This window comes from Petaurus breviceps, unplaced genomic scaffold, assembly GCF_028583685.1.
Source record: "Petaurus breviceps papuanus isolate PSGF00001 unplaced genomic scaffold, PetGlider_PUasm1.0 178, whole genome shotgun sequence".
In the NCBI taxonomy this organism is placed as follows: domain Eukaryota; kingdom Metazoa; phylum Chordata; class Mammalia; order Diprotodontia; family Petauridae; genus Petaurus; species Petaurus breviceps.
Window position 1 is genome coordinate 20,408,404 of NW_027185777.1, and position 25,436 is coordinate 20,433,839.

The window sequence follows — 25,436 nt, forward strand, 5'->3', positions numbered from 1 at the left end:
AAGAATTCTATAAGGTGATGATGGGGAGTGAGTGTATTCTAAGCAAAGACATGGAGAAGGGAGGTGGACTATTGTGAGTGTGGAACCAGAGATAAGCAAGTGTGAACTGAATCACAGAGAGTGAGGGGGGAGAATAATATCCAGTGAAACTGGAAGGATAGGTTGGGGAAATTTCTTAAGGGCTTTGCAGTTTAAACATAAGAGTTCATATTTGATTCTAGTGGTAATAGGGAGGTGTTGGCATTGATTTTTTTTTTTTTAAGCAATCGGGGTTAAGTAACTTGCTCAAGGTTACACGGCCAGTTATTTCTGGGTGTGGTGCTGAGTGTCTGAGCCCGGGATTCGATCTCCAGGTCATCCCGACACTGGAGCCAGTGCTCTTACTCGCTGAGCCACCTGGCCGCCCCATGGCATTGATTTTTTAGTAAGGAAAATGCATGGTTCCATCTGTCCTACAGAAAAATGACTTTGATAGCAGTGTGGATGGTGGATTGAAATGGGAAGACATGAGGCAGAGGGAGCAGTCCGGAGGCTGTTGTAAAATAATGTAAGAGAGGGGTGATGAGCACCTGAAAACTCAAGTGGTAGCTGTATGAGTAAAGAGAAGTGATTAAATGTGGGAGACACTGGAGATAGAAGTGACAGGTTTTGTCACCTGATTGGAAAGGGGTGAGGGGAAGTGAGGAATTTAATTGTATTTTTCAAGAAATCTTGTCTGTAGCCTCACATAAATCTGTCATAGGGAAGTTGACCTAATAAGGAGGCCAATCCTTAATTTTTCCTGATAATATTCTCCTGCTGTTTACTAGTTAGCCCTTGTCCATGCTGTTTGCTTGACCCATCATCGTTTCACCTAGGAAGCCAGGTGGTGCAGTGGAGACAGTGCTGGGCCTGGAGTCAGAAAGACCTGAGTTAAAATCTGGTCCCAGATATTCACTAGCTGTGTAACTCTGGGGCAAGTCACTTCACTTTGCCTCAGTTCCTTCATCTGTAAAATGGGGGTGGTAATAATAACATCTACCTCCCAGGGTTGTGAGGATCAAAAGAGATAATTGCTAAATGTTTAGCACCATGACTGCTGGCACATAATAACTGTATAAATGTTAGCTGTTATATTATTATTATTATTATCACAAAGAAGCTAGGTTGTGCAGTAGAAAGAGTGTTGGTCCTGGAGTCAGGAAAACCTAAGCTCAAATATTTTTTTTGTGCCTTTTGGAGGGGGGGAAAGGCAGGGCAATTGGGGTTAAGTGACTTGGCCAAGGTCGCACAGCTGGTGTTAAGTGTCTGAGGCTGAATTTGAACTCCAGGGCTAGTACTCTGTTCACTGCACTACCTAGCCGCCCCTCTAAGTTCAAATTTGACTTTAGACACTTCCTAACTGTAAATCTGGGTAAGGCCCTTAAAATCTGTGTGCTGCAGTTACCTTCTCTGTAAAATGAGGATAATAAATCAGCACCTACCTCCCAGGGTTGTTGTGAGGATTGAATGAAACAATATTTGTAAAGCACCTGGAGCATGCCTAGTACATAACACATACTTAATAAATTTTTGTTTTTGTTTAATCCTTTCTTTCCTTTCTCTCTCCCTCCCTTCTTTCCTCTTCTTTGATATTCCTTATTTGTTAAATTTTGCAGTGCTTCACACTCAACCATGAGCCTGTCCATAGTCCACTCTGTCATACTACTTTTGGATTCTATGAAAACTCTTATATTCTAAGACTTGAAGATAGACAGAAACACTGATAAAATATTGATATTAAAAAGATGAGCCTTTCTGGGAGAACTTCTATTTCCTGAAGGCGCATCTATCCCAACCCTCCTCTTTTTAAATTTTGGGCTTAATTTACTACCTATTGAAATTCTCCATCCTAAATTGAGAGATGTATTGATAGACAATTTGTATGGGTTAACTGCTGTAATTTGGGTTCATCCATTTGGTTTTTCCAATGTGGATGCTTAAAGTCAATCTCTTGGGACTTGACACAAGTAGAATGATGTAATCTGCCAGTAAGAATATTTGCAAGACCTCACCATCCCTAGAAAATCCCTGTCCTAGAAGGCTAACACTTTTGGCTAGGGTATTTTTACCTGTGTTATGTCCCACCTGATGTTTGAGATTAGTGATTTGAATGAATTTATCTCAGTTTTCATATTTTTTCAAGGAATCTTTGATGTATGGATGGGAGGCACCTTATTGCAAAAGTCTTTGAAGGATCTTTTGGTCTTCTGAATCAGACTTCTTCATAGTTAATATCATTTGCATAAACCTGCCTTTTCCCTTGCTAATATGTTAATGGAGGATGCCCTTCATGCATGTGTCACTGTTTTGTGTACATTTGGAAGTAGGTGAAAAGGCCATAGTTCTTGATGGCCTCTCTTTAGTATGGGGGTTTTAGTAACATTTTGCCTTCCTCTATAAACACATTTAAATGATGATGTCATTGTCTTGGATGGTGAAAATAATTGATCATAAAATTTTTTTAATATCTTTACTGCTTCTCTTCTGTTATCCACCTTTAATTTTTCACTTTTATGTATTCTAGGGACTCTTTGGGTTACATGGGCATCTCCAAGGCTTTCTTTAAACTATCTGTGCTTTCCACTGCTTTCTTCTGTTTTTTTTTTTTTATGATGCTGTTCATAATCTTTAATCATTCTTCTTCTTAAGATTCTACATATTTATTTTTAAACTATTATATTCTGAACTATTTTCTCTTTGGCAAGTAATTCACCTATTTTTAAGTAAGGCATACTTTGGTCTTGTGGGTTCTTTGTTGTGGAGTTGATTTGCGTTGATTAAATGTCTGGATTTTGTTATTGATTTCCTTTCTGTTGTCCCTTGCCTGTTTTTCATTATCCAGTGACTTTTTTGAATAGGTCAGGATTTAGCTGCGTCAGTTGCATATCATTTTCCCCTTTTATGTTTATTCTTTTAGCTTTCTACCAATTTAGGTCTTATAAATTGTCAGATGCAATTGTGCCCTTATTTGTTTATGTCTGTATTTCCAGATGTCTGATTTTCTTGATGTAGAGAACTCCTAGTAAGGAAACTCCCTCTACCAATATGAATATTCTGTTACTTAGTCTTAGTTGCCTGGGATGAGAGATTTTAAATAGAAAGTTTTTATTACTGAGAGGGGTTCAGATTACTCCTGCAGCCCCTCGATCTGTTGCAAAGCATCTTATTCTGTGGAGATTCCCTCCCTTCTTTCTCATTTTCTACCTTGGGACATTGTAAAATAAAATATAGTTGGGTGCAAGTAAAAATGGGTTCTCGGAATCTTCTTGTACCTAACAGCTCTTCATAGTATTAGAAAATGTGTAAATTTTGGAAGGAGAACACATGCCCTCTTCTGTCTCTGTCTTTCTATGTCTGTCTGTCTCTCTTCTGCTAGGGGCGTGTGGGTGTGGGTGTGTTTCTTTGTATCTTCATCTCTAAGGCACTCAGGGTAGGGATTCAGGCAGTCACTGGAAGCATACCATTCATTCAAAGTGCTCAGCATCCCTTACCTTGTAGTTAGTACTGCCTTGTAGTTAGTACTGACAGCTGGTATGTCTAAGAGATATGCTGTGTGTATCTATGTGTGTAAGTTGCTACTGCTCCAGCTGCTGTTGGAGAGACCAGCAAGGCTTAAATTATGTCTGTGGTACTAAGAACTCTCTTATATGGTCCCCCTGGCATTATGTAACTCATATTTGTAAAAGCAATCTTTAGTGACTTTTGTCCAATACAGAAGTTGTCTTTAGCCAGATCTAGAGATACAAGTGATTAAATTTGTTTTAAACTGTTTTTCATCATCATCCTATTATTTTACTAGATAACTGAGGGCATTATTTTTCAAATAACATTTATTTACAAGTGTAAATAATTAAGCAATTATCCTTACACTATCATATCTTTTCCTATTATTGTTATCAGAATTTTGGCTACCAGGTGATGATTCTTCCCCCCCATAACTGTCTTTGAATAAAATCGCTCTGTTAAGGTCTACATGGTCTACATGGAGCATGTACCCATATAAATGATATTATGGATCTCTGAATGATTTTCTTTTTGTATTCTTTTCTAATTTTAGATATTATTTTCCTGGGGCCAAAAGAGTTCCATTTTAATATGCCTTGACATATATAAAAAAGGTTGACTTATCCTTACTAGGCATCTAAATTTAGAAAAGAAAATTAGAAGAAAAATGGAACACTTGAACTTTCACATTCAATTTAAATATATGTACTAAATATTTATTTCCTAAGCAAATGGGAATGAACTGACTAGTGAAGAGGCTTTTACTGAATGTGTTAATTGATTGTCTTAAAAAATCAGATTCAGTTACATAGTGTTAAAATTACTGCAGAGAGGTGACCATTACAGATGAGAATGAGTCAGCTAAATAACGTGACATTGTAAAGAAAATCATCAAAGGTAGATAAACTAGTCAACAGATTTTTACTGTGGGTGGAACAAGCTTACAATCTTGTAAAAGAAACCTTGTGGAACTTCTAAGGAAAAAAAAGCTTAATCTAGATTTAAATTGTATTAGAATCACTAATACTTTTATTGTAAGGTAATACAGAAGGAGATTTTACATTAAAACTAATCTTAAAATCTTGCAGTTTGAGAAGTTATAACACGTTTATCACTTCTAGTTCTTTGGTGGTCAAATAAGAAAGCATGGGTGACTAAAATGATTTTTAAGTTATTTTAGCCCAGCAGTTGAAAAATATTGCCTGGGTAATTTTAAATAATGCCCTAAGCAGGTCATCCAACTGCACTTGGTTTATCGCGTGAAAATATGACCATGCAAACTTGCCAAGATTTGAACAAAGAGGAGATGACTCCCTGTATGCTGCTAAAAATCTTAATAATAATTTTTTATATCACCATCAACTTTTATCTTTAAAAGTCATTTAAAATTTTTTGTTTTCTGCATCTATTCTTACTTTACAATAAAATTATAATTATGTTTTCCTTATAATTTTCTATTACATTAAATATAATTCTAACTTCCAATAGAGTGAATTCAAATACTTTGGCCATTTCACAAGATTAATCATTTGCATTAATCAGGACCTAATTATAGTAGTAGTACTAATAACTAAATGTCCATACTAAAAATGTATATGTTAATACAGGAAAAATATTTTTACTTTTAGTTTAAAATGGAATATCTTTGTAGTAATAATAAAATCACATTTATAGGACATTCCAAGGTTCCCAAAGCATTATTTATTCTTGTTTACCCAGGTTCTCATAGAAAATAAGTAACAGTGTCGAGTCAAGCCTAAGTCCTTTGCCTTCAAACACCTTGCCCTTTTCATTGCACTGTGCACTCCCTTAATCACCTCCCAAATTCCCAAATTTTGTTTGGCATAATTTTACTAAAATGTTCAGCATTTTGTGGGAATCATTGAATTCTTCCAACTATCGGTTTTCCCTCACTTCTGATCACCTGATCACCAACTACCCACCCCATTTCTTATCCTGTGTTTCTGAGATAATATCCTTTGTTCTACTTGTTTTTTTTACAAGTCTCTTGGTAATCTGCTGCAGCCTGCTTATTGTGCTCATTGTGTATCTTCTCTGTTGCCATTTCACCCCCTGAAGTTTCTTTGTTTTTTTCAGAGATTGTGGTAATAATAATGAATACTCACAGTTGACATATTGACATTTATATATCATTTTAAAGTTTACAAAATCCTTTCCACCCAGCAGCCATGTGAGGTAAATAAGTAATTATTCCTGTTTTTCACATGTATAAAATTGAGAGGCATATGTTACTTTGTGTCCCAGTGAACACACAGAACTACTAAATATTGAATCACATTCCTTTTTCTACCATTTCACCTCCTTCCTCTTTTAATTTTTTACTCATTCTTAGTACAAGAATATTGTTGCTAAGAAAGATAGGGTTTTGTTTCAGTGAGCAGCTTTGAACAATTTAAAGACAGTTCACAATTTCTCAAGTATCGGCATACTTCTTTCTGGTCGTTTGCCTGTTCAAAATACTCAAATGGTATGCCCATCCAATCACATCCTATAACCTGGGTGATATGTATCCTTCATTGACTTGTCTTTTTCTATATGAATTGGTAGATACATCTCTTCTGAGTATTGATGAATTTCTCTTTTTGGAAGCCCTCTTGTGTTCAGACATACTACTGTCAAACATTAGCATCCGGAGAACAGTTTTCAGGCAATCTCTCTTCCATTTGGATTTCACATTAGATAATCTCCCTAACTGTGACATATCTATATATATCTATATGTCTGTATCTATATCTATATATAGAAAATCTTTCAATTTTATACTTTGTTTAATGTTAATAATTAGAAGATTGTTAATCAAAATTATCCTGTAGTTTGTCAGTAAAGAAATCTTCCTAACACGTGCATGGGAGACAATTTGTAAGAAAGCATTTTTCTTTATTTGAATTAAATGTTTTTAAATAGAGATATTTCATTTTCCATTCTTTGCAAAGGGTATGCTGTAGGAAGGTATATATGAAAGACTACTTACGTTCTTTTTTTATATTCAAAAAAGGAAGGGGGGGCATTTATTAAACGCTTACTTTGTGTTGTTCACATGCACAATATATTCATAAAACATCCTCAGTTATCCATAAACTTTTCATGAAAATAGGACCAAAAATAAATAATTACTGATTTCTTCTCGTTGCCTGTTTTGGATAATGATCTGTGAATTTTTCCATCCTCTTGAAATTTCCTATCCCTCTAATATTTTAAAAATTGATGCCAAGAGTAACTTTAAAAACATGTCTCTAGCACCTGTGCCTTCTGTTTATGTTTGATGTAATCTAACTATTCTTCCATATTTCACTCTTTGAATGCCATTTTGAATTTTCCATATGGCACGTTGTGTAATGAGTTGTATCCATATGTGATTGTTAATCTGTTATCAGTGATAAAAAAAGATCATTAGATACTTAAAAGTTCTTTTCCATTTCTTTTAACTATTGTCTTTTATTTTGATGTCTGTGATGGCTCCCAGTATACCCTTCGCCAACCCAAATTTCTATCCCTTACAACAAATAAAAAAGAAAAAGGTCAGTTCAGGGAAACTAACCAGCACATCAAACACATATGACAGTAACGTACTATTCCACTGTCATAGTCCCCTTCTTCATGGAGTAAGACAAAGAAAAAGAGAGGATAAGGTAAGATATGCAAAAGAAACAACTTATAAATTGAATAGAAAATGGAGCTTAAACCTGGTACTTCTGAAGCTTTAATTCCAATGAGGTTACAGTGAATATATGCAGAACAAATTAGGAAGGTGTAGCCCACAAATCCGAAAATAAAATTTGGAATAGATGGGAATAGAAGAGAAATAATGAAGGCAAAGCAAGGAGAAATTTGTTTTATAGGTTGCAGTTAAATTGAAATAGCTAAAAGCCAGAGGCAGAAGGAAAATCTTTTTAAAACAATGCATAATTGAGTGGGGAAATAAAAAAGGAAAAGGGACAAAAATAGATAAAAGAACAAAATAATAAAGTAAAATCAGCTTAGGAAAGAGTAGGTGAATGAATTCAGAAGAAGAGGGTAGAGTGTATAGGAATAGAATAGGATCAAAATACTTTAAGCAACTAATCACAGACGAATTGTTGACCTAAAGAGTAAGAATATTTATACTAAAGACATAAATAGCAGAAAGCACAGCCCTAAAAAATGACTCTTAAATAGTTCATTAAAAATGAATGACAGAGGGCGGCTAGGTGGTGCAGTGAATAAAGCACCAGCCCAGGAGTTAGGAGGACCTGAATTCAAATTCGACCTCAGACACTTAACACAAAACTAGCCATGTGACCTTGGGCAAGTCACTTAACCCCAATTGCCCAACCTTCCCCTCTCCAAAAAGGAAAAAAAAAAAAATGAATGACAGAATGGATAAGAAAACAAACCCAGCAATATGTTGTATACAAGTAAAGACATGTATAGAATGAAGATGAGAGGTTAGAATGCAAAATTTACTTTGCGTTATATAAATCAAAAAAAGCCACAAGTTGCATTTATGGAATCAAAATAAAAATTCATAATGTCAAGAGATAAACAGGAAAAATATGTAATATTTAAAGGCACCATAGTTATTTAATAGCACTCCTAATCATAAGGACCAAATGACATTGCATCTAAATTCATAAAGGAGAAAATGTTAAAAAAAATTTAATTTGCAGCACACCCACTCTCACATTCTAATAGTTGGACTACAGATTTTTTCCATTTCACAGTTACTCTTTATTCTACCTGAATTTACATTTTTTTCTGACTTATGTTGAATCTCATTACAGGCTTTTGGAAGATTTAATTTTCTCTCCACTGCTTTAACTTTTTTTTTTTAAATAATACTTCTTTATCCTCTATTGTTTTGCTTGCCTTCTAAATAAATAAAGGCATTGTGATTGCCTGCCGTGTCTCTTCCAGCAAGATCAGGTATTTCATATGGCTGAGCTGGTGTTGATATTCTTTTAACCTCTTTCCTATTTTTGTTATTTTGCATCTGTTGAAGCTTGCAAAATTCAGATAATCATAGTCATAGTGTCATAAATTTAATGTAGGAATGACCCCATAGTTCATCCAGGGCCATAAATCCATCATTTTACAGATGAAGAAGCTGAAGTTCAGTGACTTGCCCATGGGGAACACAGGGTAGTATATTTAGTGTAGCATTTGAGGCCGGGTTTTAATAATATCCATCAATCACACTGCACTTTCTCCATTTTTTGGTGGGAGGTATCAATTGAAGTTGTTGTAATTGCCCTATTTCATCCTAGTGGATTTCCTGGTAGAGTTATTTTCCTAGTAGAGACTTTTAGTCTGTCTTAAGTGTAAACGGGTAAAAATTTGGAAATGATTCCTATTGTTGATAAACTGTTATTTCCTGCTAATATTTTGTAATCAGGTCTGATACTTTCCATGTCTATTATTCTTTGCCTCTTCAACTGAAGAAAATATTTATTTAATCATAAACCTAAGTTTATGTTTATAAGCTATTTATAAGCTTTTCACTTGTTATTAATTAATCTCACTATATTTTCCAACACATTTCACAATTATTTCCTGTATGTACGTTCACACTGAAATCTCTACATATGTTGACTTATAATGAAGCATCTTGTCATTTAGTCTTCTTCTCTGTCATCTACAACAGAAGTTAATCCATGAGTTCTAGTTATCTTTAAAGGCTAGATGTTTGTTGATTTTATAGGTTGTAAAGGACATGTTTATTTAGGTATAGGTTGAACTGAGTGATCACTAAAGTGTTTTTTTTCCTCTCAATTCTGATTCAGGTCTTTTTTTTTTGCTTTTGCTTACAAGCATTGATGGTGAGGTGACCATGGAGCCCGTGAAAAATTTCTTGTTGCCATTGAGCACATAGTTGACTTTATTGACTCAAATGTGAAGACCTTCCTTTTATTTGTCTAAAACTTTTAAAAATGATTTTTGGTTTCCTTTTAATGAGGATATTGATAGTTTTGCTGTATTGAGAAAAAAATTATAATAAACTTTGGCCTTCAGAGAAAGTGGAGCCGATCATCATACCAGGCCTCTTAATTATAGTCAAATTCTGACTATATGGGGGGAGGAGATATGACACAAATAGACAAGATGTGTGTTCTTTAGATAGGACCCAGTGATGATAGCGTGGATGAATTGGTTCTTGAGGTATATGACCGAGGGGATAGAGAACATCTCAGACATTTTAAAACAAACTCCTTCTCTCTCCCTCCCCTCCCCGAACCCAACTGATAGAACATCATCAAACACAGACCTACATGTCTCACAAAATTTTTATTAGGATGATGTATGTACAAGCTTCTTAAAGCCATCCTTATTCAGAGTATGGTTGAATGGGCAATTATCATTAGTGAATAGCCAATATTACAATTGATGTTCTATAGTATCATTGCAAAAATAATTGAACCATGGAGAGAATAGAAAATCTTAGTGCTTTTGTTGATTCTAGAAAGCTATTGGTAAGAACAAAATGCTGTCTTAAAGACTTTTTTTTAACAAGATGTGTCCCATATATAGAGTTGACTTCTTTTCAAGCCAGAGATCATGAAATCTTCCTTGAAATATATAAGAACAGAGATTACCCTTTTCAGCCTGTTGGTTGAAGGCACAGGGCGATAAATGCTTGTCAGAGATGTTCACAGGTGTAGTGGAGGAGATCCAGTGCAGAATCCAAATTGAAGGGAGATTTCCTGTATATATGCTTCTGTTGTCAAATGACAACATGTTGGTTGTATGAGACCCTGGAACATTGCTGAGGCCCATGTATGAACTGCGTGAAAGTTAGTTTGGTAGAAGCAATCCACGTAGTACAAAACCAGGTGTATGCTTATTATCTGAACTAGGGAATACAGGTTCTAAGCATCGCAAAAGTATATGGGAAATTACTCATCTTATTTAATGATCCTAAATATCTTTATGAATTGTAGGCCCTTACCAGATTTCTTTGGTGGGATTGTATATCTGTGATTCATCAAACTACATTCTCTGAAGAATCACGCAGAGAATAATAAAGACTCGCATGGTAGATGGTAACTTGAAAGAAAGGGCAGCTAGGTGGTACAGTGGATAGAGTGATGGTCCTGAAGTCAGGAAGTCTCATCTCTTAGTTCACATCTTGCCTCAGATGCTTACTGCTATGTGACCCAAGGCAAGTCACCCGTTTGCCTCATTTTTTTCATCTGTAAAATGAACTGGAGAAGGAAATGGCAAACCACTCTAATATTTTTGCCAAGAAAACCTCAGTTAGGGTCACCAAGAGTCTGAAACATCTGAACAACAACGAATTTCAAAGAAAAGCTGGTTGCTACACAAGTTGTACATTGTTCAGAAATAATGTAGTTTGTACAGCTAAAGCAAGAGAACATTGTTGGAAGGCATCCTGCAAAGTAGTTAGGCAGACCTCCTAGGTAGACCTTGGGGAGCTAGTTTTATCTTATGGGACAGACATGAACAATGTGTGATCATTATTAGATGAAATGTCCACCTCAGTGAAATCATAGATGTGTTTGAGTATTCAGGAGCAGTTTCTGGGGTGGTAAATCTGAACTAGTGGGTCTCTAAATTTTAAGAATTCATTTAAATATCAATACTATTGCTTTCTTCATTAAGTTGCCTACAGGGTTTTTTTTTTTCCTTTCATCAGTACATGCATACTCCTTTTCTTCCTCTTTTTTTTCTCTTTTAATGAAGCTGGAACCCACTATTGAGTATAAGAGGTGATGGAACCGTTTGATATTAGAGTAGGAACCATCTGGAGAGATACTTTCCTCTCCCTCTTTTCCCTCTTCCTGAATATTTAATTCAAATCATAATTTTTAGTTTTCAGACTAAAATTTAAGGGCAAATTTATATTATAAGTGGATTCAGGAGATTCTATCCACCTTAATTGTTTAGTTGCTTTTGTTGTTGTTAATAGAATTGGTAGGTTAGGGATTTTAAGGTTTAAAAATATCATTCCATGATTTTAAATGTATCACATTTTTGAAATATTAAAATGATGAATAAGATGACCATATGTTTTTGTTTAGTTCCTGCAAATCAGATGTTAATAATTATTGAAAACCTTTAGTGTATTTAATACCCTGTAAGCATATTCAGTATATGAAAAATTGTAAGCTAATGGAATAACTTTGTATTTAAAATAATTTTTCTTCCATCTCTTGTTCTCTTTCTCTGCATTCAGAATCTGCATCCGGAGATAAATCTGTAACCCATTCTTGCACAACTCCTTCCACATCATCTGCCTCTGGGCTAAATCCCACTTCTGCACCTCCAACATCTGCTTCAGCTGTCCCTGTTTCACCTGTTCCACAGTCACCGATACCTCCATTACTTCAGGACCCAAATCTTCTTCGACAGCTGCTTCCTGCTTTGCAAGCCACCTTGCAGCTTAATAATTCTAATGTGGACATATCTAAAATAAATGAAGGTAAGATTTTCAACAATATTTTATACAGAAGAAATTAACTTATACAACATAAGATGATTCAGAATAGACAATTTGATACAATTGTCCAGATAATGGTCTAACCAGAGCAGGATGCCTAAAGCCCATCACTACCCAAGTACTGCATGCTATCTTGAGGTAATATTAACTTTTATGACTGCCTCATCACATTGTTGACTTATTAAACTTTTGGTCCACTAAAATGAATTTGTATAAGTATGTCTCTTATCTTATGTTTGCAAAATCAAATTTTTTAAAAACCAAAGTTTAAAACTTAACATTTATTTCACAAAGTTCATCTAAGTTCAGTTCAGAAATTTTAATGTCTATCTTGTATCTTGGCTCTTCCATACTGTCCTAGAAGTTTACCCTTTCTAGCTTTGTATAATCTGTAAATTTGAGAAGTACAGCATCTTTTTGTTTTCCATCTCACTTGTTAAACTGTTCATGGCCAAGCACAGATCTGTGGGGAACTCCCATCAGAGATCTTTTCCTATTTGACATTGGGCCATTAATGGCTGTTTTTTGGGTCTGGGTTTTCATCCGGTTCTGAATCTAATTAACTGTGCTTTTATCCAGCCCTAGATTTTGTATCTTCTCCACAATAATAGCGATTACCAAAAATTTGTGTATCTCTTCAAACCTGTTATTTCGATGAAATGAATTGTCTCAGTTATTTTTCATACTTTTTTTTTATATCTTAGCTTTGGGAATAATAATGAGTTGGATGTTTTCAGTTCTTACAGCAGCTGTGACACAAGCTTCACTGCAGTCTATACTCCACAAGATTCTTACTGCTGGACCATCTGCTTTCAATGTAACTTCTTTGATTTCTCAAGCTGCACAGCTTTCTACACAAGGTATCTAAGGGCTTATCTTTAGTAACATTGCTTTCTTGGTTGTGTCCTAGAATTCAGTGTTATGTTTTGTGACTTAAGAGGTTTAAATTATGAATAAGAAATTTCTCTGACATGTAACATTGCTTTCTAGGGTTGTGTTTGGATAATCTGTTCAAGGATAATCATTAGCTAAAGTCGTCTTTTGCTTTTCATTTACTTCTATACAATATACATACATATAAAGCCCCTGGTGATTTCAGTCTTTCATTGGAAACTTGAATTTTGTTTTAGAGACATGCCACTTAACATAGAAATTCTTAAGTATTAAATGAGTATATCATCAGCTTTTTGTATGTATTTATAGTAAATACTTTTCTTTTATTGCAGCTCAGCCATCTAATCAGTCTCCCATGTCTTTAACATCTGATGCCTCATCCCCAAGGTCATATGTATCCCCAAGGATAAGCACGCCTCAAACTAACACAGTTCCTATTAAACCTTTGATAAATACGCCTCCTGTATCGTCACAGCCAAAGGTATGATGTTTAAAATATATGCTTATGTTGTGATGATTTATTTTCTGATGGGTGCCTTGGAGAAAAATCTTATATTTTTTGGAACTTAATTTATGCATTTTTAATTTCTTGGTTTAAGAATGTCTCTATAAAATGAGACTTGGATAGAATAGTTAGTACCTTTGAGCCTAAGGGAAATGGCATAAAGTTGCAAATGGTGTTGTTATTGTGGGCAGATGAGAAATACTTGAAGGTCCCTGGAGCTTTACTAATCTTTTGGGATGATTACCGTAGAATCAGGAAGCAGTGCATGGACCTTCCGGCTCTACTGGGACACATCATATCCTCATTACCTCCAGAACTCCTTTTCTCATAGAATTTTGTTGGGGGACATGTAACTTCATAGGAGTTATCTTTATAAGAGGACAGACTTCAGAGTTCAAAGGACAGCCTAACACAATAGAAAGGACACTCAGTTGGCAGGTAGAGGGGTGGGATTAATCTCACTAACTGATCTTGAACAAATCAATCTTTCTGGACCTCGTTTTCCTCATCTGTAAAATGAAAGGAGTTTGAACCAGGGAACTTTAAACTCCGAGCTCTAAATTTGTTCTTTTAGTTTACATGTAGCTCAAAAATGGGACCCTTCCTCTCCCAAGTTATGACTTGTTATTAATACTTACTAATAATATATTGGAGAAGTGTTATTTAATTTTTTAGAAATATTTTCCTTTAAAACTTTGGTGTTTTCTTCTAATTAAATTTAGTTCATAGCCTTAATTTTGTTTTAGCTTATTGTCTTTTTTACACATTTTATAATTTGTGTCACTTATAGTCATATCAGATTCTGAACCAGCTCCTGAATAGGCTTGAAACCTAATGGTCTGTAACAGTTTGTTGGTACTGAAAAGTATTTAACAAAGAAGAACACATTACAGTCCTTGAAGTCAAAAAGCTCATTTCTGTTAACAGGTTAGGAAACCCTGAGTTGAACTCATGTAACAAGATACAAAGGAGAAGACTTGACTGAATGAAAGATTATCCAGATTTAAATTTTGCAAAACCTGGGCATTCTATAGTGTTCTTTACTTTACCTTAAAGTCAGCGGCCAGTTGAATCATCTTTTTGAATAATTTAAATTCCCATATGCATCATCCACTAAAACTTTTTATTTGAAAAAGCATAATCTTGTTGGATGTAGAGGTTATAAAAATATATAAGTAACCACTTGCCCTAAAAGAGAAGGTTGGTTACACTCATATTTCAAATTTAAAAAAATTCTTAGGATCTTAGATTGAGAGATGAGAAGATCTCATTTTACAGATGTGGAAACTTGAGGCCCAGAGAGATTAAATGTTTGGTACCAAATCGTAAGTGGCAGAACTTAGATTGAATTCAGCTCTTCAGATACACAAAGTGCTTTAAAAGCTATCTAGGAATGGGAGCAATTATAGATGGTCTTGTGGATTATAACTCTGGACATGTAGCACCCCTCCCCCCCCTTTTTTTTGTTGGTAAGTTAATTAACCCCTCTGAGCCTCAGTATCCTCAACTGCAAAATTAACTATCTGGACTGGATTATCTTTAAATTCACCTTCTGTTTCTAAAAATGTAGTTTTTCTTAAAACAACTAGTATTTAGATGACTAAGTTGAAACATGGCCTCTGTAGTAAGTTTTATTCATAGTTGAGCCTTCTTAATGTTTTTCAATGTTTATTATATTAAAATTATTGGTATCTATGAAAATTGATCACCTTATTCCCTAGAATAATACAGTTTCAGAATTGATGGGTATTTTAGAACACATTAATTCAATACTTTCTTTTTAAAGATGAACTGAAGCCCAGAAGGGTTGTAATTGACCAAGATTAATGGCAGAGTCAGAATTAAATTCCAGTTCTCCTTTTACTTAATCTACCCTTATAAGATACTCCTATCCTATAAAGTGTTTGAAGATGTACATGAAGAGGCACTGCACAAGCTGGAAAGGACAGTCAATGTGTATAATGAGGTATTACAGGATGTTTCCTAAAATTATTAATGCATCAAGAACTGTGTTCGTAAGGCTTGTATAAAATGGTAGTAATTGTACACTTCATGCTATTTAGATTATTTAATAAGAAAGACCAAATGAGGTATAATTGGAATTTTTTTTTCTATTTCATATAATGGTAATTTTGCCACCATATTCTTACCTATCCTCAGATCATTAAACCATTCTTATTGATAGAAATGGAAGAAAGGCTTGATTATTGGCAGCCAGATTATACAGTGCTGGACTTTGGAGTCAGGAATACCCAAGTTCAAATGTGATCTCTCATACTTAGTAGCTGGACAAGTCAGTTAAGCCCCTGTTTGCCTTAGTTTCCTCATCTGTAAAACCAGGATAATAGCACTTACCTCCCAGGGTTGTTGTGAGAATCAAATAAGATAATAATTGTAAAGTGTATGCATGGCACAAAGTAAACACTAAATAAACCTTAGTTATCGCCGTCATCATCAATTTCTTGATTTTCTGTCTTAAGTTTAAATTTTTGTGAATTGTAAAGGTATGGAATGCTCTAACCCTATTTTTGAACTTCAGGTTAGTACTCCAGGTGTTAAGCAAGGACCAGTCTCCCAGTCTGCCTCTCAGCAGCCAGTAACTGCTGATAAGCAACAAGGTCATGAACCAGCCTCTCCTAGGAGTCTTCAGCGATCAAGGTATATTTATATTGGGTCTGTACCTTTTGTTTGTTCTAGTATAAAATGACTTTATTTTCAGTATCATAAATCTACATAATTCAACACTGAATCTGTCTTGGAAAAACATGGTTTTCAGTTTATTTTTCTTTCTAAAAAAGGGATAAAGTTTTGTGTAAATCAACTAGAAATGTGCGCTCTTGAATTAAAAAGTTGTAGTCACTGATATACACAAAATATTGTGTAATTTTTTTTTTTAATTTTTGGAGGGGGCAGGGCAGTTGGGTTTAAGTGACTTGCCCATGGTCACATGGCTAGTAAGTGTTAAGGGTCTGAGGCCAGATATGATCTGGTCCTCCTGACTTCAGGGCTGGTGCTCTAGTCCCTGCATCACCTAGCCGCCTCTGTAATGTCATTCTTAGTATCTTTATTATGGGATCTTGCTACTATAAGATCTTTTAAAGAATCAAACCAAGTTGAAATTCCATACTACAGCCAGGCGCTATGGTAAAGGAATAAGAACCCTGGATTGAAGGCAGAAGACAAGGGTTCAAACCTCTGCTTTGTTTGCTACTTGCTTGCAATGATGATATTTTGGACAAGTACTTCCTCTCAGAACTCATACATCTGAATGAATGTTATCTTTCATAGTATGTTTTTTGAGATATACTGCATACTTATTTTAGTGATTATACCTTTCTTCAGAACATCTTTACAATTTGGGCAGGTAGGTAATATAGTGGCTAGAGTGGCCCTGGAGTCAGGAGGACCTGAGTTCAAATTTGGCCTCAGGCACTTACCAGATGTACGACCCTGGGAAAGTCACTTAACCCCAATTGCTTCTTCTCCACTCTACCCCCCCCCCCCAAGAATATCTTTTAAATTGCTTTCTGAGGCTATAACACAATTTTTAGTTGTCATTTTAGAAGTCATTTTACACAGAAGTGCCACCAGTATAATATCCAAAAAAAATTATATTTTACAAAATAGAGTAAAGATTGTAGCACTAAGATGTATGAACATCTTATAAACATTGTCACAAATTTGGGATTTTTTTCTTGCCTTTTAAAAATTACTTAATTATTGACCTTTCCAATCTGCTCCACTTCACTTCTTTTCAGGAAATAAGCATTTTCTCTGGAATGTAACATGTTAAGGTACTTTTTTAATATATTGATCATACTTTAAAATATTTTAAGCTCATTAAATGTCATGACCATTATAGATCATTTATATTTTTGTAGTGCTTTATAACTTACAGAGAACCCTTTTGTGGCAAAAACTCTGTGAAGGTAAATAGCTATATCTGTCATTTGCATTTTATAATTGAGAAAAAAATGAAGTTCTAAAGGTTCTTTTTTTTTTTTTTTTTTTCTTTTTACTTTTTAGAGGGCAATTGGGGTTAAGTAACTTGCCCAAGGTTACATGGCTAGTTTTGTGTGTGTGTGTGTGTTAAGTGTCTGAGGCTAGAACCGAACTCAGGTCCTCCTGACTCTGGGGCTTGCACTTTACTCACTGTGTCACCTAGTCACCCTCCGTTCTAAAGATTTTTGACTGTGGTCACTAGTCTACTCAGTGGAAGAGCCAGGACTTGCACTAAGACCCAGCGTCATGCCCACTACACATTTTTATGTGAGTCTGTTGCTGTAATTTATAAGACAGATAGCATTTAGCACATTGTGCTAAGCCTTTGGGATGGGGTGTGTGTGTCTGTGTGTATACATGGGTACCCATATATATACCGACATGCATATATGTACACACATACATTTATATATTTTAAAGGTAGAGTCAGAAGGAAGGCACTAAGATTAAGGGAGACTAGGAGAATCTTCTTGCCATATTTGGGGCTTGGGTTGAAATTTGAAGGAAGCCAGGAAAATTGGGTAGAGATGAGGAGGGAGAGCATTCCATGCATGGGGAACAGCCAGAGAAAATGCATAGAGCCCAGAGAGAATAGTGTCACTGGTTCACCAAGTACACAAATGGGAGGTAGGTCTAAGAAGACTGAAAATATAAGAAGGGGCCAGGTTACAAAAGACTTTGAAAGACACAGAGGATTTTATAGTTGTTACTGGAGGTAATAAGAGAGATACTAGAGTTTATTGAATGTGTGGGAGGTTCACATTGTCAGATAAGCATTTTATGATCAGTTTGACAGCTGAGTGGAGGATGGGTTGGAGTTGGGAGAGACTTAGGACAGGAAGGCCAATTAGCGAGCTGTTGCAATGTATAGTCCCAGCATGAGATCATGAGGGCTTGCGCCAGAGTGGTTGCAGTGTCAGAGGAGGGAAGGGGGTGTATAGGAGAAATGTTACAAAAATAGAAACAGTAGGATTTGATTGATGATTGGATTTGGGTGGTGAAGAGAACGAGGAGTTGAGGAAGAGGGGAAGGCTTTGGGGGAAAGATAATGAGTTCATTTTGGACATATTTTGTTTGAGATAGCTCTGGGACATCCAGTTTAAGATGTCTATATAATTAGATATGTGAAACTAGAGGTCAGAAGAGGTTAAATCTGGACAAGCAGATCTGGGAATTCATTTATATAGAGATGATAATCGAATCTATTGGAACAAACGAGAGCACCACAGGAAATAGAATCAGCATAGAGGAATAAAGGGTGCAGGAAAGAGCTTTAAGGGACTCCCACAACTAGCCAGGTACTGGATGAAGATCCAACAAAAGAGAAAGACTGAACACTCAGGGAGGAGAAAAGCCAGGAGAGAGTAGTAGTGTTTACAAAAATCTAGAGAAAGGCTAGAATCAAGGAATGTAGAAGGTATTTTCAAGGAATTTAGTCATAAAAGGGAGAAGAGAGAAAAAACAAGAGCCACTGAGGGTGAATGAATCAAATGAGGGTTTTTTAAGGGGGGGTGGTGGGGGTGGGAATGGGCCTGTTTGTAAGCAGTAAGGAACAGCCAGTAAACAGGAAGTGACTGAAGGTTAGTGAGATAGGAAGGGTGATATGGGGACCATCTGCTGGAAAGAAAGGATGGAATGGGATCATTTGTGCAGATAGAGGGATTTTTCTTGGCCAAGAGAAGATCTGTCTCTTCATCCTGGACAAAGTTAAAGGAGGTAGTAACAGAAAACATCTAAGTGATATAAGATGAGGCAGGAGGGGGTGAGGGCAAGCTCTTGACTATTGAGCTCAAATTTTATAAGTGAAACAAGAGGCAAAGTTCTCAGCCAAGAGAATGGAGGGAGAGTGACCCCTGGAAGGCTTGATGGAGAATAAAAAGGTCAGGGAAAACCTTTGTGAGTGGGAAAGTAAATTGATTAGAGAGGCCTTAAACTAGAGCCTTTCTACAGTGAAGGCTCAGTTGAGATTATGTGAACTAAGCTTGTTCACTTAGCCCAGTTGTAGGGTTTTCTCCAGCATTGTTTAGCAGATTTGATGAAGATCAAAGGCAGTAGAGTGGATGATGAGAATAATCTGAGACTGGGGTTTGGAAGTCAAGATCTTCAGTAGGATAAAGAAGCAAAGTATTTGGAAAGAAAAAAGCAGTGCAGAATGGAACTGGTCTACCAGAAGATCAAGATGGGAAAGGTAAGAGAGTATTACCCAGTACAGGGCTGATAGCCTGGAAGAGAACTGGGGTGTAGGGCAACTGGAGATTGAGGTGGTAATAAAGAGCAGGGGTTAGAGTTGCAAGGCCCAGGGAGAAATTACAACAGATTATGGTCACAGAAAAGAATTTCAGGTTTCATGAAGGTACATGTGGAATACTTTAAGTTGATGGCAAGATCAAGGGTATGGCCATCTCTCGGTAGGAGTAGGTCAGGGGAAATGAGTGATTTGAGGAACTGAAAGGTGTAGCAGCAAGCACCCTTGCAAGGGTCCTCAGGGTGGCTGCTCACACAGGTTCTTGGATCTGCTTTGATAAAGGAAAGCAACTCAAAATGGGTTAACAAGCTTACTTTAATCAGTCAGATATGTATCATTTACCTCGTTCAGGGGAAAAAGGTCAGCAACCCAAACTTCAGAATATACAGACAGTATTATCAAGACAGAAACAGATCAAGTACACAGCTTTCCAAACTGTGCAACCATTACATCCATACCAAACAACATCTGGGTTTCAAAGCCGGGGGACTCTCAACAACGGCTTCCCAGAATTCAGATCAAATCACAGAACACTTCTCAAAGTGAGTCCCAAAACAAAGCTACACATCAGGGCTTATATATAGCCTTCTCCTGGCTCAGAGAATGTAACAACCTTATTGACTCACTGGCCAATCAAGAAGTATCTACTGAAAAACAAGCCTCCCTCCCCAGACTTCTGGTGCATTTTAGCCTAGGGGCAGGGAAGATCTTCCAAATTTGCATTTCCATTACAAAAGGTTAGACGCTTTGACAGAATTATCAGTATGTTTGTTAAACCCTTAATGTAAGAGCTGGGGTTAGGTAGAAGAAAAAAAGACAGGCATTGAACTCATTGAGGAAGGAGAATGTCCTGGAGGTCTGTGGACAACTACCATACTTCAAAGGAAGAGTGGTTACTGAATATGGGTGGTAGAGGGAGAGCCTGGAAATGGCAGGGATTAAGGTGGAGTGTGGAGTGGAAGCGTAGCCTATGCTCAGGATAGCCAGGGAGGCTCTGGCACCAGGAGGGAGACAGTTCTCAGGAAGCACAAAAAGGAGTGGGAAAGGAAAAGATTTATTATGAAATCCCATTACCTGTGAAGTAGGCATTCTCAAGAGCACAGTAGGATGGGCTGGATAACTTTTAAGAGTGTGAGAGGTTTGGGAGATTGGGTTGAATATTATAGGAGTAAGGAAGCAGGTCAGTAGGAGTTTGAACAGTGGCAATTAGGGGTTCATCACCACTGAGACTGGCAGGTATGATGGGGTGAAAGTATGTTAATCATTGAGAAATGAATTCAATTAGGTTAAAACATTGTTTACAGAGCTTTATCCTCACATAGAGTTGTCCAAGGGCATCCTAATCTCTGTAGCTACAGAGCATATGAAACGTGGGGTGGAACATAGAGGGTGCCATCCTGGAGGGAGGCTGAAACCTGGAGTGTCTTCAGAAATGCTACTATTTAGAGCTTGAGTTTTTCCCCCATTTGATGCCTTTTTAAACCCTTGATTAAAAAAAATTTTTAAAGTTAAATGATTAGAGGAGTAGTAGTCTACTCCATTGAAAGGTACAATGAGAACATTCTGTCATTTTAAATTTCCAGTGGACACTTTTGTACTTCACCAGTGTAATGACCCATTGATGTTCATAACAGTGACTTAAGATTCTGAGCTCCCTTCTATTTTTACAAATTTATCTAATTAGTTGTGTGTTTATTATAGGTTAATTTTAATACTTGATTAATTTCAGCTCCATTCTGCTGATATATTTGATCATAGGATTTTTTTTTTTGCCCTTTGAATAAACAGTATTGATGATTCTGTAACTACTTTTAAAAGATTTTAAAAGGGTTCTTCCTACTATTAAATGGTTAGGGGACCTATTATTCACAGAGGAAAAAAGTTCCATATTGCACCTCCCAAGTTGGGGAAATATATACAATAAATGCTTATAGACCTTATTCATTTTATATATTTCATTTGAAATTGCATCTTTATATAAAATAACTCAGATAACCGCTGTTTTACAACCAATGCTATTTGGGAATGCCTCCCTCACTAACCCTTTAACCTACCGTTATTTAAACACACAGAAATCTTATATTATTAATTCAAAACAGTACTCTAGAAGTAGACTCAACTGGGTTTGAATTTTTTTTTCCCAATTATAAAGTAGTAGAAATTCTAGTTGATTAAATAATACTGCAAAGTATTTGGTGTCTTCAGTAAATCTTTGCGAACTACCTATTTTTCTTGGACCTAAAGTGTGATAGTTTTTTTAATGTGTTTTATTATGACACTTGACAGCCATTTCAGGATGCTTATCAGCTCTTTAGAAACAAACTGAAATATTCTTTCTATCTTAACAGTAGTCAAAGAAGCCCTTCTCCTGGTCCAAATCATACTTCTAGTAGTAATGCATCTAATGCAACAGTTGTACCACAGAATTCATCTACCCGACCTACATGTTCATTAACACCTACCCTAGCAGCACACTTCAATGAAAATCTTATAAAACATGTTCAAGGATGGCCTGCAGATCATGCAGAAAAGCAGGTATGTACATGTTTTAAATGTCAGAATATGTAGATCTTTGAGGTAAATATTTAAAATACTAAGTTCAATTCTTTTTTAGTGCTATTATTAAAAACAAAGCTCTTTATAGAAACAGATGTCTAAGTATTGCTTCATGGCCTGATTTTTTTCAAGCTGTATTTAATGTAATAAAAATCTATAAAAGAAATTAATAGAAGATTTGACCCACTTTGAGTACAGGTTTATGAATTCATTGTAAACTGGGGGGGAAAATAACTCTGTGGTCATTTTAAAGGAAGCATTGTATTACCCTGGAAATAGTACTAGGCTAAGAATCAGACACTGGGCCCTACTTGCTTATAGTCTAGTAATAGGGATATGACACATACAAATAATTTAATACATGGGTACATAAGAGCAGTGATGGCCAAGTGCTTGAATTCAGAGTGGGGGAAAGTCATTACTGAAGTGTGGGGGTTTTAAGAAAAATCTCTTGAAAGTCATGGTATTTGAATTGTGCTACAAAGAATGGTGGAGTAGATGGAGAGGAGTGGGTAATGTTTCTGTCATCTGCACGGCAGGACATCTGGATCATGTAAGGAGTATAGTGCCCAGTTGTACGGGAGAGTAGTGCAGTGGTCTGGAGTGTACAATATGTGGAAGGAGAGTAGTATGGAAGATTAGAAAGATAGAGTAGCATCAGATTATGGAGGGCCTTGAATATTAGGTTAAGGAATTTGTTAAGCTAAATGCCTGCTAAATAAATGAATGCACTTTCCTTGATCAAAAAATAAGGTTCTGTTTCAGGGTTTTGAGCAGAGATTTGATAGGATTTGTATAATGAAGATTAGTGTCTTAAGTGAGGAGACAAAAAGACCTGTTAAGAGGTTATCGAAATAGTTGGATAGTTAGAAAGGCCTCCGTAGGATTATGGGAGGGAAAATAAAAGAGGACAGTACAAATGTAAAAATTATGGCAGAGTTGGACTCAACAAGATGTGTTAATAATTGTTAAGAGTCAAAGGCAGCTCATTTTATCTGTATTAAAATGCATTCTAAGAAGAGCTTTGAAAGGAATCCTCAAAACAGGTTGAAGGAAATGTATGTATGGTCAGAAGGGCTTATGAGGGTCTTTGCAAACCTAACTGGTAAAAATACCATTTATCTCCTCACTTTAGCTCACCCTCCCTGAGTTACTCTCTAGTTGCTTGATGATAGCATGGCTCACAAAATGAAGGCCTGTACCTTGGTTCTTATAACTCTTGAATCAAGATTCTGTGTATACTTTGAAAACAGTTGCTACCTTTCCTCTCAGAAGCATTTCGGTTAAGCTGTGTTGAACCAACAGGTATTTATTGATCACCTACTATATGTAAAGCACTATGTAGGAACCATGCCAAAGTGTGAGACATAGTCCCTGTCATCTCACTGGGGTAATTTACTTTTTTAAAATGATAATATAATTCTGTCTCTTTCATTATCCTTTCTTACATTGTTATGTAAATGATTTTTAGATCAGACCTGAGGTTTTGTTTTATGTGGAAATCCAAGTAAGGAAACTTGTCTTTACCAGTGTTAACAGGCATCTGTTCTACAACTTAGAATCTTAGTTGCTTGGGACACTGAGAAACTGTGACCTCCCAGTAGTGCATAGCCTCAGACACTTAACACAAAAACTAGCCATATGACCTTGGGAAAGTCACTTAACCCCAATTGCCCTCCCCCCAAAAAAGCAAAAAAAAAAAAAAAAAAAAGAACGCTTGAAAGTTCTCTATTCCATTGAAAGACCATATTTTCCCCTGAAACATGATACTCAGTTTTGCTGGGTAGGTGATTCTTGGTTTTAATCACAGCTCCTTTGACTTCCAGAATAGCCTATTCCAGGCCCTTTGATCCCTCAGTGTAGAAGCTGCCAGATCCTGTGTTATCCTGATTGTATTTCCACAATATTCAAATTGTTTTTCCTGGCTGCTCATAATATTCTCTCCTTGATCTGGGAATTCCAGAACCTGGCTATAATATTTCTGGGAGTTTTCTTTTTGGGATTTTTTTCAGGAGGTGATCGGTGGATTCTTTCAACCTCTATTTTGCCCTCTGTTCTAAAATATCAGGGCAGTTTTCCTTGGGAATTTCTTGAAGGATGGTTTCTAGGTTCTTTTTTTTTATCGTGGCTTTCAGGTAGTCCAATAATTTTAAAATTATTTCTCCTGCATCTGTTTTCCAGGTTAGTGGTTTTCCCAATAAGATATTTCACATTGCCTTCTATTTTTTCATTTGTTTGGATCTGTTTAATAGTATCTTGATTTCTCATAAAGTCACTAGCTTCTATTTGTTCCAGTCTAATTCTGAAGGAATGAGCTTTTGAGCTCATTCAGTGAGCTTTTAAGAATCTTGTTCTATCTGGCAAATTCGGCTTTTTAAGGCACTCTTCTCCTTATTGCCTTTTTGAGCCTCTTTTGCCATTTGAGTTAGTCTATTTTGTAAGATGTTATTTTCTTCAGTCAGGCTGTTGACTCTCATTTCGTACTTTCCTTTCATCATTCTCATTTCTCTTCCCAATTTTTCCTCCACTACTCTTATTTGGTATTCAAAATCCTTCTTAAGCTCCTCTATGGCCTATAAGCAGCTTATTCTTTTCTTGGAAGCTTTTGGTGCAGGAGTTCTGACTTCATTGTCTTCCTCCTGTTCCATGCCACAATCCTTTTTGTCCCTACCGCTGTGCTTGCCTTGTTGCTTCCCTTGTTTGCTCATGTTGCCATTCAATTACTTGACTTTTTAGCTTTTTGCCACAGTAGAACTCTGCTACCAGAGGGGGGGGGGAGGTTTGTCCCAAATTGCTGGTGTTTTTTCTCAGCTGCTGGAGCTATTAGTTGAGTTGGCTGCCCTCTCTGAAGCCTCCACACGCTCTGGCACATTGGTCACACACTCCAGGACCTCTGCCTCAGACAGTGATCCAGATCCAAGCATGTTAAAGCAAGAGTGATTACCCCTCAGACTGGTCACTTGGTTCCCCTACAATCTGCAGGCCCTGGAGCTCTGAAGCAGCTACATGGTGGTTTGCGAAGCAGGGGGCCTGAGCAGCTTCTCCCTCTAGGGGATAAAGATTGGATTGTACTCCGGAACTCCCAGGTCCCAAAGTCCACATTGCACTGACCTCTCACTTTGTCCTTAGTCTCTGTGGGTTGATAATTCTGGAAACCACCACAGCTGCTAGTGATCTGAAGGCCCTCTAGCCAGTGGCTGCTTGTGGCTGCCCTGAAGCTAAAACCTGCAGCTCCCAGAGTGCTGCACTGGCCT

General features: G+C 36.5%; 1 protein-coding gene across 3 annotated transcripts in view; it reads left to right on the top strand.

Moving 5' to 3' along the window:
• The window catches only part of WAC (WW domain containing adaptor with coiled-coil), a 127,377-nt gene that overhangs the window by 93,331 nt on the left and 8,610 nt on the right, over positions 1-25,436 (top strand). For all 3 annotated transcript variants that reach the window (XM_069086378.1, XM_069086377.1, XM_069086379.1), the window contains 5 exons: positions 11,717-11,962; positions 12,718-12,840; positions 13,207-13,355; positions 15,919-16,037; positions 21,975-22,161. In XM_069086378.1, coding sequence (XP_068942479.1) covers positions 11,717-11,962; positions 12,718-12,840; positions 13,207-13,355; positions 15,919-16,037; positions 21,975-22,161 — 824 coding nt within the window. The remainder of the gene's footprint in view (positions 1-11,716; positions 11,963-12,717; positions 12,841-13,206; positions 13,356-15,918; positions 16,038-21,974; positions 22,162-25,436) is intronic.